Source organism: Strix uralensis, chromosome 4, assembly GCF_047716275.1.
Source record: "Strix uralensis isolate ZFMK-TIS-50842 chromosome 4, bStrUra1, whole genome shotgun sequence".
NCBI lineage: Eukaryota > Metazoa > Chordata > Aves > Strigiformes > Strigidae > Strix > Strix uralensis.
The window spans coordinates 120,648,982-120,670,580 of record NC_133975.1 but is presented as its reverse complement, the minus strand read 5'-3'; the positions used below and the strand labels follow the sequence as shown (position 1 = coordinate 120,670,580).

The 21,599-nt window shown below is 37.8% G+C and overlaps 1 protein-coding gene across 3 annotated transcripts in view; it reads right to left on the bottom strand.

The window, feature by feature from the left end:
- Nucleotides 1–21,599, bottom strand: part of PPP2R5C (protein phosphatase 2 regulatory subunit B'gamma) — an 85,344-nt gene that overhangs the window by 46,437 nt on the left and 17,308 nt on the right. Inside the window, exon 2 of one of the 3 annotated variants that reach the window (XM_074868794.1) lies at nucleotides 8,399–8,522. The exons of the other annotated variants lie outside the window; for them this stretch is intronic. Within the exon in view, the coding sequence (XP_074724895.1) occupies nucleotides 8,399–8,492 (94 nt within the window). The 5' untranslated portion in view covers nucleotides 8,493–8,522. The remainder of the gene's footprint in view (nucleotides 1–8,398; nucleotides 8,523–21,599) is intronic. 3 annotated transcript variants of the gene reach the window in all.

The window sequence follows — 21,599 nt, the reverse complement described above, 5'->3', positions numbered from 1 at the left end:
AAAGTTTTCCTCAGAAACAGATGACACTGAATTTTAATCTTAAAATATATTTCATACCAACAATCATGAAACCAAAGATTTTTTTATATGCAAATAAAAATTTGGGAAAATATGAACTTAGGCCAATACAATTTTGCTTGAAAGGGTGTGCAAATTATACCATGAGTCAATAAATGCAACTTAAAAATTCCAGCTGACTACCGTCCTATAATTTCACGGAATTTTCAGCTCAACAAAAAGTCCCCTCCAGACGTTTTACAGTCATACCCTTAGAGGATTTTAAGTACAGTGTGAACACTTCAAATCCTCATTGTTTCCAGCAGCAAAACTTACACATACACTCTTCACATGGGCAAAGGATCTATACAAAGGTAAAAACAACCCAAAGTGAAGTAAGAGGAATGACCAAATGACAGAGCGTACAGAGTAAAAGCAGTAACAAGGTAAAATACATCCTCCAATACAAAGGGATGTGCAGGAAGTGTAGAGTTAATAAGCATGTCACCATGTTAAATGCAGCAGGAGTGATAACTAAGCAATCTCTGTCAAATCTGCTCTTGGTCAAGTATTAAAAATGCTCTGCATGAGTTGCTTCAGTATATACCAGTAAAAAACCATCAGTCTATGTCTGGCTATGCACCGGGGCTATGTATGGATGTACTTTGAAAAAAACCTAGCAAAATCACACAAGAGGCAATACGGTAACACAGTCATTTGTACCAATACCAGTCCTTTGACAATTCAGATTATTATCTAATACTCACTGATGAAACTCTTAAGTAAGCATTTCACAATCCTACCGATAGGAGAGGCCTAGGTTCATTGAGAATGGAACTGCTGCTTGTTCTTGAGGAAGATGGGCTCATTTCTCCTTTTTCAGGCAACACTTTTAGAAAGGAACAGTGGATGGGTTTCAAAGCTAACGATTCAGTGTACAGCTGGTTAAGCAATGTTAAAGAGCAGCAGTGGCTGAGAACGTGTTATGAGGATATAGGAAACTTTGCACAAGGTGGATGACTATGAGCTCCAGGCATCAGGCTGAGTACCAACGGAGTCTGGGTGGCTTGGTAGGAAGGCACGGGTACCAGCCCAAACACACAGTTGGTTCCTCAGATTATCCAATTATAATTGGCTCATGTGGGTGAAAAAAGGGGAGAACAAGCATTTTTATCTCCTTTAAATCTTACCTGAGGTTTATCCATTTGATCCAAAACCAACACCAACTATGACCTACAAGCAGGACAGATAACATGTGCTGGCCATGGGAAATCCCATTTATTGAATTAGCAGGGGTGAAAAAAGTTTTGACAGTCTTTTGCACATGAATTTTTCCACAACAGTAAAAACAACTTGCAATTTTACAAGTAGCTGTAATTTTTTAATTTAAATTCACTGAAGGAGGATTAGCACGACTCATCATTGTGATGGAAGCATCTCTGAAAAAAAATTGAGGTGTCTACTCTATGCATCCTTCTTCCCAGGAAGATTTTACTCACTTCTCACAACAAAGAGTCACTGTATGTTAAATGTTTACTAAATCTAAATGTGTTGAAGGATTAAAGAAAATTAATATTTAAATAAACATACATGCTCAGACCAGTTAAATTTATCATCCCTTAAAAATACCTACTTATGTGGAAAATGCAAGATGCATGTGAAGGTGAAGATTATCATTACAAGGAAAATACAGAAGGAATAAAATAGATTCATTTTCCACTGCAGTATACACTATCAGCAAAAAAAAAAAAAAAAAAAGTAGCATGAAAGGTGACAGAGTTTTAGGTATGCTTTCATGATCAGCATAGGCCAGTTTCAGACTATAATAAAACACTAATACCCCCAAAAAAGGCAAACTGAGCACATGTAAAGAAAATTATGTTGGAAATTTATCAAGTTATTGGAAAGTATTAGAAAGTTGGTAAATCACAGTGAACCCTCGATCTTTAGACTTTTAACATAATGTTTTTATAATGCAGGAAGATTACCAGAAACACGTTGTAAGGATCTGTGGTAGAAATTACACTGTTCAACATTTTCATAAACACCACAGAAGATGAATAGCAAGGTCACAGTTTGTTAATGCTGTATTCATTGTCAGTTTAAAGCTTGTTAAAAAGAGCTACAGAAAAATCTCACAATACTGAGTAAATGAATTAGATCTATTAGATCTTTCCAAAAGCTGATAAATGTAAAGTAACATGGTGAAATAGCTGACTGTGTACATTTATGAGTTCATGCTTTGGAACATACTTCTAGAGTTATGGATGTTCTGTAAAAAACACATACCTGCCACAGGTTTTTTACTACTGCTGAGCTCCTAACAGAATATTAAGAAATGAACAAACCATCCTTTTGCTGAGCTAGTATTTTTAATACTGCATGTAGTTTCAGTCACCTGTCCTTAACAGTTTGCCAAAACATGGTAAGAACCACTTAAAGCACCGTAACCCGAAAACTGAGAGTTAACACAGAGGTAAAAGTACTACTAATAGGCAGGCTGGCACCAAACATACTAAAAAGTCTATCTTAGTAACTGAAAAGAAAAAAAAAGTTTACAATAAGAATATTGCTTTTTGAGTTTTTTAAAAGTACATTAAAATTGTTATTGTAATATATTGTAAAGCCAGTGATTTTTTAGTCCCACACGCAAAGGATGACAGAATCATAGAATAATTTTCACCAGAAGGGACAGTCTCATTTCTGCTAGTCTAATTCCCCACTCAAAGCAGGGTGAGCTGGATACACCTGGCTGCTCATGGCATTGTCCAGTCAAGTTTTAAGTATCTCCAAGCCCAGAGATTTCACAGCCCCTTTTGGAATCTTGTTCCAGTGTTCAACTACATTTATGGTGAAAATTTTTTCTCCCTGTATACAATTGCAATTTCTTGTGTTGCAACTCCTTTTGGTTACTTCTTACTCAGTCACTGTGGACCTCTGAGCTCAGAGCTTAGCTCTGTCCTCTACACCCTCCCATTAGTTAAAGACAAGGATCTCACCTTAGCCTTCCCTTCCTCAGGCCAAACCAACCCAGTTCTTTCAGCCCCCTTTTGTACATCATGAATTTAATGGCTACCATTCTGCATGCTGAATTTGCTCTGTATTACTTCTGAAATGTAAGTTTTGGCCTCTCCTTCCCATTTAGTTACAAAATGGATTTTTTTTTTTTTTTTAAGCTCAAACAATTCCTGCAAAGCAAGAGTCTTCATGATTTTCAGCAAGTATGGTTAGACAAAAGTATCTTCAGGTCAACTGTTTTTCAAGAAAAAGAAACACATGCTGGGTTCTTTCTAAAGGAAAGTGCGAAGCTTTTCTTCTTTAAGAAATAAATGGCATACCTCAGGTTTAAATGCAATATGCAGCTCACTTAAAAGTTGTTTCCTATGTTTACACATTGTCAAAAGGGACTTGACCTTTCATAGCCAAGTATGAAAATATAAAGTAAGTGGAAATGCACCTTGCAATAGCTAGATAGCACTTAGTTGCTATAAGAACCTGACAGTACTTCACGCGGATCAGTAACTTTTCAGCTCCAAGATACAAGGTGGCCCAACCTCAGGGAGAACACCACCACCACGCGCTTCATGCTGTGTCAGTACCTAACCCAACAGAACAATGATCTTTCACTACACTTCAACAAGCATACAAATTTCTATCTGAATACTCAGATATTTACATCATGAAAACATTACCACTGACGTTTTTAGCCCTGTAGAAAAGCACCAAGTCAAGATGGAATATGAACTACCTTCCATGATCCCTTGCTCAAGATTAATACATACAAGGACCACAAAAAAAGAACGGACAAAGTTAACATCACTTACATCATCGTTGAAAAAGAGTCAAAGAATCTTTCACAAAGTCTAAAGTAACTTAAATAATGACAAAGTCAAATCTGTCAAAAAGAAAATCTTCTGCTCTGGAAGGCAGATGAGAGGGATGGACAATGAGATACCTGAAACAGGTTACGGCCTACAGGAAGCATCAGTTTGAGTTAACACGGTATATCAGGGTGTTCCCACCTTCCTTCCACACAACTTTCAGTATGTCTTTCAAAACATCTTGAAAATAATTTTTGAAAAGCACGAACAAGCATTATTAGACCCAGCCAGTCAGTGACTATGCCACTAAAGTAACTTCTATATTCTCCTAATTCTGTCATTGCATATCAGAGCAGAGTTTTACCTATACTTTGTTCAAGTATCTGTGTCTTGAGTTCATAAAAACACTGGCCTTTGGGCTACTTGTGTACTGATAAAACAGTATTAAGAGATTTTTCTTAACAGCATTGAACGGTATTCCTAATGAAAAATGTCTGCCCCCCCCCCCAAGAATAAACATTTATAATTTGCCTACAGAATCAATTACGATTATCTTCTACCTGTAACTGCACTCTACTACAGCTGCAGTTTTCAGCAAGACAATTCACAACAGTAAATATGAACTGGTAACTCTGAAGTTTGTCCTGATTCATGCTGCTTTTACGGCTGCTTTCTTTGCTTGAAGTGCTGAGATAGAAATCAAATTCCTTCCCCCAGGCCTCATCTCATTTATGTGGATCCTCCTGTCAGGGCCTTGAGTGCACTTCCATCACCCTAGGGATTTAGCTGCCAGAAGGGCTCCATAAGGAGAAAGATGCCTCTTGAAAGCACCATCCAGCTCTGCTTCCCTCCTTGTTGTAAAAATCTTAAATTCATAATACCTAATAATACCCTCTTCTCTGATGTCCTAATGTGACCTTCACAGCTAGGGACCTGTCTATGCACAGAGATCCTAAAGGAGCTCTCCATGCAGATATCCCACAATCAGCTGCTTTGGCTACACCATTTGTTTCACAGCCAGCTACAAGCTCAGGTCTCTATCCAGGATCACAAATGACAGTAGCTATTTCATGGCCATAGCGGCTGCTCAAACGGAAACTAATTTTCTTGGAAGCTTTGGATCATTCCAATACAAGGCAAGTTTCCAGTTCACCATGATAACCAATGGCAAGCAGCTTAGCTGACCATTATGCACTGTCTTTGTACTCTAGAATGATAAACGCAGCAGTAGCATAACTCGGATCTCCTGGAAAGCCTGTTGCGGGTGGAATGTCCAAGGGCTCACTACCCCAGCAGGCCAAATGCTCTCACTGAGCCAGTGCTTTCAGCACAAGCAAATAACATACAGTAATGGCTCCACACCATTTGCATTCAGTGTGGATTAGGCTCTTTTGGCGCTTGGTATTTTTCAACAACAGGTCCAAAGTCATCTTCTGCAGACCTGATTTCTACACATTTGTCTTGAACAACTGCCAAGAGTCTATGGTTGTGACAAAGGGCATAGTTTCACAGTACCTGAATGAAGAAAGGAGAGCAGGTGTACTGACAGCGATCAAGGCTAAGCCAACAGTCCAGTGGTTGCTGAACAAGTCCACAGTGTAGAGACACACCAAGCCAGGTAGTCAATGCATCAGGATCAAGATCAGTGAGGTACAAGGCTGGACAACCACACAGGTGCAACCCAGCTGAGGCAATGACTAAAGCCAAGGGCTTGAGCTTGAAGACAATTTCTGAGTGAAAGGGGAACCCCAACAAGACTTCTCATAGCACCATATCCAAGATGACCTTAAGCATCCACAGCCAAATGAGCTGCTGGAGGACAGGGTATTTGGGGCCCCGACACCTCCTATCCTACAAATACTTACTGCTCCTCCTTATTGGTGATGGTACAGATACCAGTGACAGCAGTCAGTAAGATTATGATACCCTTATTTCCTATTCACAAGACTGATAAAATAGTTTTTAAAAACCACCTGCATCTATTTTTCCAACTGTGTTGCTTTGGCAAAGCTTTAAGTAGTCCAGACAATAAAGCTGTCAGGAGTTCAGGAGGGGCAGGAGGAAGGGGAACAAGCTCCCATGCCATGCCAAATCAGAAGATTTCCTTTTTATTCTGCAAACATTACATACTCCATATGATCCAGGTACAGAAAATGCTTTAGAATTAACTTTAAAAGTAAGATTGCAGTTTTTATTTTGAAAGAAGTCCTGACAGTATAAGTCCACAAGGCTTCACATTTTTTTTAAAAATAAGATTAAGGCCAAATATGGTAGCTACAATATAAGGGTAAAATGAAATACAGCACACCACCTCATTGGTTTAACGATTATATGAAATTGGTGATAAAGCAGTACCTTATCTATTACATCAAACTAGATCCACCAGAAACAATTGAGGGGCTTGTACCCACCCCCCACCTTTTGACACTGAAGTTTTAGCTCTTATAGCTGCAAAGAGGAGTACTTCTACGAGAAATTTAATCCTATACTGCATGGTGTTAAAGAACAATTGTAAAAACAGCACTGAGACAAACACTAAACATGTATCATTAGGCTTCAGAGTTACCAGTTAATTTTTACCGCTATTAATTTTGCATGTATTGTTCTGACAGGCTTCATTTTGGAGGCGGAGCAGTATTGGTAACATCAGAGCAGCTAGTGGGATGAGGTACCCACAGACACACAAAGCAACTTCTGTATACGTGTATGTATGGAAGAGATGCTTTTCCTCTTCTAGTGTCAAGAAACTCCCCTGGGCTATAATACCAGAGATCCATCTTAGTTCCTACCACCTGAAAAATGCAAAACAATCTCCCAGTTATTCCTTAACTGCTTACAAGAAAATCCACTCTCATCACCCATTAAAAAAAACAAACCAACAAAACCCACACCAGAAAAACCAAACCACAAAACCCCTTAACGTCTACTTTACTATTGTACCATCCAGTGCACCAAAAATTTAGGTCTAAGGAAAGTAAATTTCAGAACAGTTTCTTAAAATCCATTGTTTCCACAATCATGTATTTGATTGGAGCAACAACAGGGATAAATTCACTGACAAGAACCTTGCTAATGTATTGAGACAAAGGATTATTAAGGTTCATCCATTACAACATTTCATCATTCTCATTCCAACCTTGGCTTCTTTTCCTTACTTGCACCTTTAAAAGATGGTGCTTCTCCCCTTCCAAAAGGCAGCATCTATCAGAGAATTAAGGTGATTTGCGCAGAGTGAAAAGCAAAGGCCTGTCTACAGGTCAGGTAGTTGCATTGATATTCCCTTGACAACAAGCACAGTCCCTATTTTAACTCAAGGGAATTTTATTGCATTTCCCCCCCACTCACAGACCAAAATTAGAGTCTTCTAGAATACATCCAGTCCCACTTCAGACAGAGAAGATATGGCTCTTTTAAAAGGTAAAGAGCAATCATGATTTCTTAATACATGAAGACCAGTGCTCCTGTTTAAAGGAGCAGGCTGCTGAACAGTTGAGGGTTTTTTTAAACTTTCAAAGCTTAATTTTTTCAGCGTATGGAATATTAATGAAAAAAAATACTCTTTTCAGTACTAACATCTAGCCTACGCCAGTGAAAACTGAGAAGAGCAAAGGTAATTAAGACCGCTATCAACCGTGTTTCTTGCATATAAATGCCATTGTTCAAGGTGTGCTGATCCTAGCTAATACACGTTCTGCTTTCATAAAAAGTTCTTAAGCAAAACCACCTTAAGGAGGAAATTAAAACAACAAAAACCTTTTGCTGGTTAACAGCCAGCTAAAAAAAACACACAAAAAACCTCTTAGTAACATAAAATTTTACTAACTGCAAAATACAAAACAAGAGCTACACACTCAAGTAATATGCAAAAGTGTCACACCAACACGTATTTTCCCCCATGAATTATATAAAATGTAGATTTGCAACACGCTAATTGTCTAAACCAAGAAGAACATATTCCGTGAAGAAATTCAACATTCAGAATTGCACAAAGCGACAGGCACATAAGAGCTTGCTTGTTAAAGCTGAACCGCATCTCTTCTAGGAAATGCTTTCTGAATACATAAAGGATATTTTCATAACAAATGTCACATCTCTTCCCCCCCTCCTCCCCAACACCACTTCCAATTCTTTTACAAGCTGCAGTGGGTTTTAAAGAAGCTCTATCTGACCGATTCACACAAAAAAGGCTTTGAAGCACACCAAAGGTTTGCCCTTATTCTACAGAAAGTGTATGGCGATAACTTGGCCCTTCCCTCCCCCCTCTCAGTACCTTTCTGGGGTAGTGACTTCACATCCTTTGACATCAGCACAGCTTGAAAGGGGGATGGGAGAGTTACGGCAGAAAGCAGTAAAACCTGCTTTTAACTATGTATGCAATGCCTCTACGAATTCTTCAATCTTCCCAAAACGCATTTAATGGAACACGGGTTTAGACCTCCCCAGGTTTTACTGCGGCTGTTACCAACCCGAGAGGGACGGGGCTACAGAGGCCTTCCTGCTCCCCTTATCTGAGCACCACAATAGCCATTTATGAGCTCGTCGGAGGGTCGCGATTCACTCTCTCACGCACAATAACTCACCTCTAATATGCAAAAGGGCCACGGGCTGGAACGGCCCATTGGAATTGGCTGCGTCAACCACCATCCTGCTGCCAGCTCTGTTACATGTCAACATCTAGGCTCCAGCAGGCAAGGCAGTGTATTCCTTAAGGCAAGAAACCAGCCTCCATTTTAGTTTAAAAAAAGACAGAAACTGAAGCGCTCTGCAGCTGGAGGGAACTGGCTAGTTAGTGATGTCAGCGGGCGGGAGGAGCCCCATTGGCTAACGGCACCAACTTAAAATGACACTGAGGAGGCCGCAAATGAGCGGAGGCCGGTGCGGGGCTGTCACTGCGCCCTGCGCGGCTGCGCCCGCCCCCGCGCTCCCGCCGCGCCGCGGAAGGGAGCGGGCCGAGCCCCGGCCCGGGCAGGCGACCCCCCCCTTTGCCTTTGTTCTCTTGAGCCAGGGGCAGCTTATTGCTGCTCTATTGTTTCCCCCACTGATAATGTTCACTACGCACCTGCTAGAAAGTGCACATGCGTTTATTTTTTTTTTTTTTCTTTCCTGAAAAAGCCCGACGTGTAACCTTTTCTTCGGTAAGGTTGCCAAGAATGACAAAACAAGAGCTCAGCTTAACCGTGGAAAAACACAGCGTTAAGGGCAACATCTACAACTTTAGCTTTCAAGAGCCATATTAAAAGGCAGTTCACAGTAAGATATAAGTCCTTGAATTATTATTATTAGTGATTTAATTAAAACCTCATAATCATTCCCATGAAGTGTTTTATGACTGGTTGCTAATATATATGTTATGAATAAAAATATGTACATAGACATTCAGGAGATGAAAAATCTCATGTTTCATGCTCATCTGAGTGTTTCTTTCAGTCTAGAAATGGCCCTGTCTTAAGTTCAACTTAATGTGGTTAAACATAGACACTGAAAACGTCAGGTTTTAATTTCTAGAAAGTTCAGTAATTATAAGTAACTATTCTTATTAAAGACCAAAGAATTGCAGCACTAAGAACCAATATATAGGTGTATGAAAATAGTTTTGCTGCATAATCCGAGAAATACAAAAAAAAGTACAGCATAAAAATTTCTAAACTTTTTAGTTCAATTACTTAAGTTATTTGGAACAAAACTGCAAGCAACCTTTTCTTCATCATATGAGACTTGCACATTTATTTTTACAATGAGCTATTTGAAGGACCATTTTGTCTCCTAGGTATTGCACCTCTGGGAGCAATGTTCAGAGAAAGAGGCAATGTTATGCGTGTACCATCTTCAAATCCGTGCTTCTCCCCAAATACTATTTGCACCAGTATGCCACCTTTAAATATTTAATTACTTGATCTATGACACTGCCCTCACTTATATCTGCTCAAAAAAGGAATACATAAAAAAAAAAAAAGGAAGACACTATTCAATTAGGTAATTAGCTGATGAAAATTTGGAACAGAAACAAATTGTAGGGTGAAAGGGAATGAAAGGGCTCAAACAAATGAATTTCTAACAATTATTAAGACTAAACTGTGATGTGATGTATGAAAGCTTTGCTTGTGCTTTGCTTCATTCGTTTCTCAGGGACTCCTGATTCCTCAACTGTTTCCTTAGGTCCCTTTGTCTGTTTAGGTAAGATTGAAACGCTCGTTAGGCTCCCTACGTAAATCACTGATGGCAGACTCAAGGCCTTCAGTGGGCACTTGGGCAACTCCTAGAATGAGTTAAGGGGGGCTCTAACACAGAGACACAGAGACCCTGTTATAGGGAAACTGATTTTGCTGACTTAGGAGGGAGACACCTGGACTTCACAGCGCATGCTCTGGAAAGAGAGTCAACTAGCCAACACTGTGAAGAAGACTACTTACTTCTTCCCCTGACCACCGAAGACCCTCACCCTATTTTCACTACGCATGCTTGGGTTATGCAAATGAATTCTGGGAACTCATTATCATAAGACTCCCCTTTCCAGGAAATCTAATGAATATGTATGATTTGTGTGTATGTAAACTGATGTCCCTTGCTAATTCTTGGGAGCCCTTATGGTGGAGAATCCCCAGGGTGACCCCAGCGCTGCCAATAAAAGAATACCTGCTTAACAGTTCTATTGGATTCTGACTGTTAATTTCTTTGTTTCAAGGGCATATGATACCTGGTTAGCAAAGTTGTATCGCACTACAGTAATACACTGTCAAAGATGAGTTAGAGCTGTACTGTATATTACTGAATAGAATGAAGGGAAAAGACTGAGATATAAGATGAGGACTATTACTCATTAGACCCATGAAGAAATCAATTGGATTTACTGATTGCTGACAAGGTCCGATCTGAAGTAGTACCTCCTGGATGTCACAGTTGAAGAGGGATGTAAACCTGACGAGAAAGCCCAAAGATGACCAATCTAAAAAATATTACTTAGTTAAAAAATAAGAAAAGCTGCTGTTTGGTGTGGTGTGGGTTGTTGTTGTTTTTTTGGTTTGGGTTTTTTTTGTTTTGGTTTTTTTTTTTTTTTTTGTTTTGTTTTTTGTCTATCTGGTTGGGTTGTTTGTTGGGGTTTTTTTGGTTCTGGGATTTTTTTGGTTTGTTTGGGTTTTTTTTTCTTGTTTTGGGGTTTTTTAAAAGGAAGGACTAGACTGAAATTATCCAAGCATTTTAAAGAGTAATTATGGAGATGAGGGAATTACTTTTTCTACATTCACTATGGACAGTAAATTCCTCCTACATCAAGGAAGATTAGGTTAGATACTAAAGGAAATCCTCTCACAAACACAGTGAAACAAAATAAGAGACTGCAAACTTTCTAATAATTTACAAAAATGGCCAAACATAATGAGTGATACAAATGTAGATGAACCTGCTTTTGAGAACATCAAAACGGACTACATGAACTTCTAATACCTTTTTAAACCTTTTCCCTAAGACTAGAGAGATTCAAATAATTTGGCCTTCCAGTCTAGGTAAAACCAGGGGAGGCGTATTCTCAAAAATGTCAGGTTTTATATCCATATATCCCTTGGGTATACCTTAGATGTAGAGTTTTAGCGTTCTAAAACAAAAAGCTACCAGAGATATGCTTTTAACAAAACTAAAGAAAGACTGACCTCAAACAAAGTTTTCTACAAGATCTTGACAGATGAAGGAGAAAACTGAAGAACTCATAATATTTTTGCAACATTTTCATATGCAGAATTTTGTAAGCAAATTCTGTTTCTTATCCCCATCTAAAGACTGTGCTATGGTGATAAGCCGCAGTAGGAAGCAGCAAAGATTAGGTTTAAAATTCCAGTTTATCTGGGAACCACATCTTTAAGAGGCAGCTGCTCTCTCTCTCTCTCCTCCTCTCTACTTGTGTCTTTGCTTTAATGTCAACTGCTGCTTCTGTCTCTGAAACTCCCTGCAAAGATTAAAATGGCTATGAAGACTGCTGGTCCAACAGCACACAAAACTACTGTACTGGAACACAACAAAGCAAAAAGGGCACATTAGTTAAAGTGCCATTTCCTATTTTATACATAAGCATGGCTTGAATAGCTGGAGGCTGATTAGCAAATTTTAGGTAGTGTTTTAAAAGTCAACCCCCCTACATTGTTCTTCACTAAAGAGTTAGCAGTACTGGCAGAACACTAAGTCACATTCAAGTAAGTTTTCTCTTGCAAGACACACACGCCCTGTTCACATTTCCTCCTCTTTGCAGGACTGTGTTATATCTGAGGCCAGTACTTAGTAAGCTACCATGAAACTGGTTCAAACAGCCATAATTCAGCGTATTACTGGTGTGCTGACGGGACACTAGCAGAGCTGAAGAACTTCAAACTTTGTAAGACCTTGCTTGTTAACAAAACGTGGTATCTTCTCACCAGTCGTACAGATTGAGAGATACATCCTGCCCAGGAAGTCTGTATACCCTCCCTTTGTTTCAGCCTTAAAATATTTGATTTGCCACCAAAGAAAAATATTTACTTCAGTTGAATTATTTTGAGCAACATGATTTTGGAAAAACATTGCAAAGAAAATCAAGTTAGGAATTGACTTACTAATGGGGAGGGAAAGAATATTAGTGCAAGTGGAATGGAGCTAATGAATATCAATGGGAGGAGGAAGACGTTACTTGAACAAATTTATGAAGACACTTCTGTTGCAAGAGAATCAAAAACCGTATTAACTTCGGCTACCCATTTTTAGAATTAAATGGATGAAAAAAACCATACTGACAGTATAGGAAAACTGTAGCTATTACACATTTCCTATGAATCCTGCTCATCACTTCTAACTGCCTGATGATGAGAATGAAGGAAAATCCTATAAAGATCTCAGGATATAATTAAATGTGTTACATTGAAGGTCCAGCACTATAGCTGGTGAATTCTCTTTATTGTCGTATTTTTTTCAAAACAAACATTCCATTTGTGTTATGATTTAAAAAACAACCAAACCCCCCACTCACCTGCCCAAAGGTTGCCTTTATTTCCATTCTGAACTAGCTACTATTCTAACTGATAGTGACAGAATCAACAACGTATAATTAAAACTGGATAAACTTCTATTTACATGAAGACACCTTGGACAAAGTTGGTTACCTCTCAAACTATAAGAGGATTTTTCATTTTTGGAGTGGGGGAGGAGGGGGTTAGTTAGATTAAACTCTAAGGGAACTAAAGGCATAATTCCACAACTGCTGAAAGTTGCTACTCCTCAGCAACTTAAGCCATCCTAGTTGCAGATTGCTTCAGTCCCCTTCCTGCATTTCCCTCTGCTTTATTTTGCTCTCATCTGCTTCAGTGGTCATGAGACCCACAGCTGAGTTGGTTTAGTCCACTAATCCAACAGAAAGCCACTTTATTGTCAGGCTGGTTTTCTGTTAACTTAGACTGTGTTCCATAGCAGCCTAAACCGAGCTAAGTCTGTATGGGCTACTGCTGCAATCCCACCTCTTTCTGAGGCACACGTGTGCAACCATCTGAAATAGATGTACAAGGGCTTGTGCAGCTGCATGGTTGAACCAGATTAGGAAACTGAACAGAGTTAAAAAGGAGAAGGAAAAGGGCGACTTTGAGCCATGTTGATTTCATTATCTGGTTCACCAGACAACCATCCAAAAGAGGGACAAAAATAAATATGACTTGCTTTTTTACTGGTAGGACCAAAGTAATTTACTTTTTTCCCCTCCGATTCTAGCCTAAGCAAAACTTACCATTCTCACAAATGACGTCAGGCTATAGAAAGTAAGGGTCTCTTCACAACCCTGAACAATGAGTTGCTTGAACACTTTGTTTTAGGGGAGAAAAGGCACTGGATACTACACATTCTGGATGAGAAACCACAGCAATAGGAAGGATACTGGGCTTCTACAACATTCTGACTCAATTGCAAAGGACAGCCAAGAAGAAATTCTTCAAGGAATCGGACACAGTAAACACCATGTTAATGCCTAGCTATCAAAAGAAATACACAGATAAGAAAAAAATCCTTACCTGGATAAATGAAACAGGTATGGACTATCATTTGACTTCCATAAAGAATTCCTAAGACTGAAACATGGCAAAAGATCGTATTCTACCTTCCACATTGAGAAATTGATAATATTTACTCCTTCTAGTACAGGAAAAACTCATTAAAATTGGAATTGGCAAACATCTGCCCGTGATTGGATTTGTCTCTATCTGGGTTTCCTAATATTTGCATGGTCACTGTAGTGCACAGACTCAACAGTGCCAAGTTTTCCTTCAGCCAATATTGTATACTCAAATGGTTTTCTAAGTGGGGGATGGTGGTGAGGAAATCAGTAGGTATATGTTGAGTTCAGAAAGTTGGACAACACAAAAAATGTATTAGTGTCCTTAAAAGAAATGTATTTTATGAGTAGCATCTGGTACAAAAACATATTTCTCAGTGCAGATTGCAGAAGCTCATTTCAAGTATTGGCACACTATTTTAACCAAGCCCTGTATAAAAGCTAACATGTACCACCAAACTCACTCCTGTCTGGGGCCTTATTATATAGGTCACACATGTCATTTTCAGGAAATGAAGCATAAAAAATTACATTTAAGAGTTAAAACTTGAGTTATCCAGCAAACACTGACATATTTACATGTATAAATATTGCATTCAATGTTTGATCAGTAGAGGTCTTATGAAGGGAAAAGTTCAGTGCAGCAGCAAAACTGTTTAGGTCTGATTATAATGAAGACCTGTGCAATGGAACAAAATGTTCTTTTTGTAAACAAGGGCATAATAAAAGACATTTCAAGAGAGATCTAAACTCTGAATTCAGAGACAGGCTAGTCTAGAAAATAAGACAATACCACATTTTAAATCCTATTTTTATGGATTCTATCCAAGCTTCAGTAGAAGCAAGTTTGGTAGGAAATGCTGCCAGTGACAGATGTAGAGCATTCTTCTAACACTTTCAGCTGCTGACTAATGAGTAGGTGTTTGATAGGGCAGTTGAAATGAAAAATGGCTCATTAATCCAAGCCTATGATTTCATGTAAAGCTAGCTAAAGAAAAAAAATTTCACACACTCAAGTGAAGTATTTTTCTCTATAACCTTTTTCTGGTAGTTATTCACTCACTATCATGTTTCTTAATCTTTAAAATGTTACATAGTAATTAAGACTGGATAATTGATAAATATTTTAACATAAATGACTTAATTATTAATAATTATTAAATATTAAAATATTAACTAATTTGATAGATCATACTTTCCTGTAGGAACACCAAACAATTGCCAGTTTTTGCTTTAAGAAATGTATATGGTTACCACACACGTATTTTAATATTTCTTCTAAACATTGAAAAGAAAAATAAATACAGGAAAGTCTGTTTATGCAACACTATGATAATGTTTTTAAGATCAAAGTTCAAAGACAAAGTTACTAAATTAACACGGCAAAGAGTCTCCACAGTTCTTACACACGATACAGTGCACACGCTCACTGACACCTAACCATACTGATGTAGGAAAGAATGAGCTTCTGCAGACTTCTTATTTCAATAAATTCAATACAGCATTGGGCTGCCAGAAATACTATAGAAGTACGAATGCAGCCAGGACCAGAAGGATAGTACTTAGCATACTCAGTCCAATGTAGTTCATGTACAAGGGAAAAGAGCATCATTTGTTTCACAAAACTCTATTCATCGATGTTTCACATGAGAATTGATTTGTTTTGCCTCAGTTTTTTGCCTTTTAAGTGCATTATGTATTAGGGCAAATGATCTCTTATAGTAGCATTATCTTGTTTAATCTATCATCTTACTTTGTATAAAACACTTTTAGCTGAACAGTGATGCTACCACCTTGCAGCTGGACAAAATTCCTTAATTGCCACACATGCACACAAGAAACATGATTAAACTGGAAAGGCTGAAGTACTGCACCTTTGTTCTCTACCTAATTTACAACTGACAGGAGTAGGTTTCTGTGATGAAAGTGACATTAAACATTGAGATCTCCAGTCTCAAGAGCTTATGAGAAAAAGTGCTCCTCAAAACCCCAAAGTAGTCCATTATTGCTATGATTCCCATAAATTCATTAGATTGCATATATCCAGTCAGTCTGTTTTGTATCACAAAAACAGACACTAGTTTTAAATAAACAGGTAACACACTCTTGAGTTTGAACTTACCCTGATATGAGTTTGTGGAAATACCAACATATATGGTTGAATTTCTCTACATCACAGAGGACAATACTTGACTTGCTTTTTAATTTACCTTTATACCAGTTTTGCTTATTTATCTGTACTCTACAGTTGAGAGAAACACAACAACCTTACATTTCTGTCCTCTTAAGAAATTCTCACTTTTTCCTTCCTCCTCATGGTTACAACAGTTTTAGCAATGAAAATTTGGTCCAATTGTTTTTTTAAGTATCAGAATCTTAAACTGGAATCACCTCTTCTCAATCTTGATTTATCAGACTTTAATATTGTACAGACGATGAAAACAAGAGCTATCTCCTAGACAGCCATTTATGACTTAAAAACATTAGGAAAGCTTTAATAACGCTTGCTTCTCTATCAGAGTCCTGTATCACAGGCAGACAAGTTGAGACACCACCCTGACATGCTCCTCTTGCACAGAACAGACTCAGAATTTGGCATAGCTCTGAAGTCTCAGCTTGGGGGAAAAAAAAAAAAAAAAGAAAAAAGAAACCATGCAGTCTGCATGAAATGTGCTCAGAAAAGCAGCACCCTTATGACCTGTCATGTTCACTTTTTAATTTTTTTTAATTTAAATAGATATGACTGATAGTACTTTTAATGTTGAAATCATGCTAAGTCAGAAACATACATCTCCACCAGAAGCTCAAAACCGGGGCTGAACAACATGCACGGCAAGACCTTCAACAACAAAATATCAGAATCTGTTTAGTCATATCACATGCAGTTATTCTACATTAAAACAGCACAGTACTCCATATTCTATCCTTCTTAGCACTCAAAATTAGTATGTATGTCCACATCTGTCAATTTCAATATATACCTTTATAAGAATATTGTAGCCACAATTTTGAGATCAAAAAATCCAACTCAACAGGTAAACAGTAATTTTGTAAATAAATTAGGAACTGTATTTGAAAATAAAAAAATTAATTGCAATCATCTTTAAGATTACATAAACCAATGCTCACTTTTATCTAAAAAACCCCAAAATCCCAAGCCCAAACCCACGAATAAAACCATGATACTGGCATCACAGAAGTCCTCTGTAAGGCTATAAAAGAATTCCATCCAGCTTTAAAAAACGTACAGAGAATGTCGTGGTTTAACCCCAGCTGGGTTTAACTCTATCCCAGCCAAAACCAGCACACAGAAGTGCTACAAAAAAAGCATATTTTTGAATCATGCCCAAATTTACATATGCATGACTAACACATGTTCACTGGAAAATTTTGCAACACTTCAGAATATTAAGGAGCACTGACTTAATTTTTTCAAGTTTGTTATTCTAGGACTGACAGAGAACATTATCTTTTAATGAGTATTACTTGCAGGTTAAAGTTAGATTTGTGACACAATTGTATTTGACACTGTATAAAGCCTTTTATTCCAGTCAGGGCATCTTAACAGTGTATTTAAGAATTCTCACTGCAACATTCTCTTATGTATCGTAGGGATTTAGACCACATCCTTAAAAAAAAAAAATCCCACCACTTTGTACAACAGTTATCTCTAAATGCTGCACATGTACAGTTTTTAGTAAAATCAGCACATCCTTGCAAAATAACATGCACAAATACAAGTACACTTGCCTGTTTGTGCTGTTAAAAATTCTTTGTAGCATATAAACTAAACATACATAGTGGGCAAGGGAGCATCTCAGAAAACATAATTAGCAAGACTGTACTATGGGAAAAAGACTGTCAACCTGTAATGAAAGTATTACTAAAATGATAAATTCTTATGGATATAAATTCTCATTTTTAATAACATGCACATTTTTTAATCATTAATTTTACTTTTCTGTACTAACAGTCTTGAATAAAAGCGAAACACAGTAACATTTAGGTTGCCAGTTAACCAGTTATGAAATGTCACACTGCTGGATGTTCTATATTTTTGTTCCTTTTTCATCTTGGTCAATTACTCAGTGAGTCCATCACAGCAGCAACCTCAGTCCTGCAGATGCCAACACTCTCACCCACTACTTTCATGTGTAAGGGGCAACAATATTCTCAGTAAAATCAGAGAGGAAAAAATAGAATTTTATTTTTTAATTAAAAAAAATTACAAAAAAACATTCCAGGGAAAATTCAGAAAATGTTAAGTGCGGTCTCCTAATGGTTTAGATAGGAAACTAAGCTTACAGAATTTACCAGTTTTTATGTGGTTAAGTTTTCTTAATAGGCATGTAAGAGAAGAAGAAAAAAAAGCAGGTAGATCTGGAAGTAAATACAATTACCTCATAAAAAATAAGAAAAAAAAATATCCTTCCTTTCCCTCAGCATTAAACCCAGGCCTTTTTTTTTTTTTTTTTTTTTAATTTTAGATACTTGATCTGTGGTCTTTGGATATTAACTCCACGAGAGTTGAAGTGAAAATGCAGCTGTCAACCTCACAAGCAACTAGCATGCAATTCATAACATACTGTGACACTCTCAAAAGTTTCCTCTCAGAACTGAACGAACACAGCTAGATGAGTAGCACATACACAGCACATATTCGAGCTCTAGAGCTTTTTCCAGTATATAATGTATTTGGGTGCTAGTAGTTCAGAGGTAACCTACAATCAAGAACTAAAGTGAAGACGACCCATCAACACCACCAGAAATAAATGCCAGCACACAACAAACTAAATCACAGACATGGAAATTATTTGCTAATTAACCATGAAAAACATATCCGCAAGGTAACAACAAATGCAAGTTTCTTGCATAAAGCTGAAGTGGGCAGTTGCAAAGAACACAAACTACTTCAGTGTATCAGTGGTCAGGTCCACACAAACTCGGATATGGTACTTTAATATATTTATTAAATATTTGTATCAAACCCTTATGCTGTTTATCTCAAACAGAACAGTTCTTAAATCTGTAAACAATTGCAATATTTCTTCAGTTACAAACTGTGTTCCTAAGAAAGCAAAAATGAAGAAACTGGCAAGTTTCTGAAGGCTGAAATACCCTTCACCATTTGTATTTGATATAACCAAAGCATTAATCTGGAAGTTTTCACATGGGAATAAACCAAAACACCTTTAAGGTGAATAAGTAATTTTCTCCCAATAAACAACTAAAAACAAAAATCAATTTTCTGTAACTAAAGTACCTGTACTACAAATGCTAGCTAACGAAGAGAACCAGATAAGCAGAAATTAACACAAGTTTGCTGGTACAGAATTTTTCTTTTTTTGGTGAAAATAGGCAAGATCTTTTCAAGATGTTTGACACAGTTCTGAAGACACTTCTCCAGAGATACTTCTGGGTTATCTGTAAACAGGCAAGCTACCTATTCTACCCCTACTAAATCAGGTTGCATTGCACTGCGCTGCAGGGAGCTTCACTGGCTTGCAGCTTTGCTAATATATAAATCTTGATGCTCCACAAACCAATTGCATCAGACACTTTTCTATGTTCATCTCTATTCTTAGAGCCTCTTAACTCATAATTTATTTGCTTTTCTTTTTGCATTATCTGAGCTATCCTGCTTCTCCATTTCCTGAATAAACTGAGGATGTACAATGTTAATAGCATGCTGCTCCAATGAATATAAATCATACCACACTAATAGCAGTCGCCAGGGCAAATAGGCTGGTATTTCCGGAAGCCTATCATCAGCACTTTCGTGCAACGCCCAAGAGAAAGTTCAGAGAATACCTGAAGACCAGAAAGTATTTCCTAAATAAGAAAACTTAATGAAAACGCACTCTGGCAGCTCCTCCTTTACCTTCCCACTGTTTCAAGCAATCCGCTGACCTCAACTCCAGCTGTATGGCACAGAAGAAAGGTGGTTACCTCAGCAATACCGCAGCCCATGTAGAGCTTACAAGCTCCACAGATCTAATACAGACCTTGAAGTATGCAAAGACAACTCCATTCTGTATGTTGTGCTTAAAATATAATGTCACGTAAAGTACATGACCCAGTAGTCAACCCAACATTCGTGAAGAGAATACACATCTCTTGGTCTACTGCAGATAGAAGAAAGGTTTCCTAGGTACTACAACCACAGAAATACAGCTACCCATTACGAGTAACTGCGGTCTGAAAGCTGGTTAAGCACACCTAACCTGAAGGAACACTAGGTTCTCCGCAGCGTTTCATAGAAGTCAAACCCGCCTTAATCATCTCAGTCCTTTAAATTACAGCCTGTCAGTCCACCTTAACTCCTGCCCAGAAACACACATTAAACACCACACCTAAAGCTGTCCAGAAAAGAGTTTTCCAGCTTCACTTGACCCACTGAACGCACATCAAGTCACACATTAGGAGAACGGGCTAACTGCCCAACAGCGTTCTCAGCAACCCTAACAGGTGGGAATTAAGTCGTGAGTGAGTGAGCACATGCAGTGAGCACAGCAACTATACAGACACCTGCTATGATCCATGAGACTGGACACGGCTTTATTAGTAAAGGTAGTAATTAGTACCCATCACTAGATCAGCAATTCACCAATGTTTCGTAACAAAGTTTGTCCCTCGACAGCCTGGGGACACACTAACAGCATCACACATCCACCAGAGATAAGCTCAAAATCTTTTCTTTTGTTTCACTTGAGAGTGGGGGGAGTGATTGCAGACTTAAATGCAAATATAATGCATATGCACAACAATACTTCTACTATTTCTTCACGTCTAAGTATGCTGTGGCAAAAATGCTAGAACACTCACAGAACATACCTTACACCGTTTTTAAGACTTACTTTTTTTTTTTAAAAAACTTCCCCCTACTATGAACCTACTATGTCAGTTTAAAAGATAGGACATATTATTCATAATCAGTGATGCTAAATAGTCTTATTTATAAATTTAATAAAATAGGTTGAAATTCACTAATTAAACAGAAGTCAAGTCTTGAAAAATCTTGAACTGCAAGTTGTACATAGACTGCTATACTAACACGATGGACAACACAATTCTTTTTGTAAAAACAGTATCTGTGTGAAGGGAAGAATGTTGCAGTCTAATTTGATCTATATGAAAAGCACTATCATTCAGAGGGGCTGAGAAGCTGAGTTTCTTATTTTCAAGAAACACTAACACATTATATCAAGAAAACAATGACTGGAGGAAAAAAGTTTTATTCCTCAACATTTTCACATTGCCTACAACAGTACTAAACATTTCAGCAACCTATTACGGTTTCACTGCCAATTCTGAACACTAGAAAGCAGTATGTGTCATACTTCAAAACAGCTTGCCTTTTTTTAAAAGAAATAAACCTTCAGAGCAAATCAGTTGCTCAAAAGCAATAGATCAGTACATCTGACCACACCTGGAAAATTACAACCTAACACTACTACAATCTACCATAAGCACACTATGCAAACATGTATCTACACAACAGACAGTAGCTAAAATCAAGATAAAAGCTGTGTTAGTAAGAGAACACACATCAATCATCATCATCTTTTTATCACAGATAACAGTAAATATAATTCTAAAAGATCACAAAGCCTTAAAACTGACAAAGGAAAAATTCATCTTCACTAAAAAGACAACTCCACTTGACCCATGCTCAGGAAAACCAGACCAGTAAGTAGCAATAGACCAGGTCTTCTCACAATGCCAAG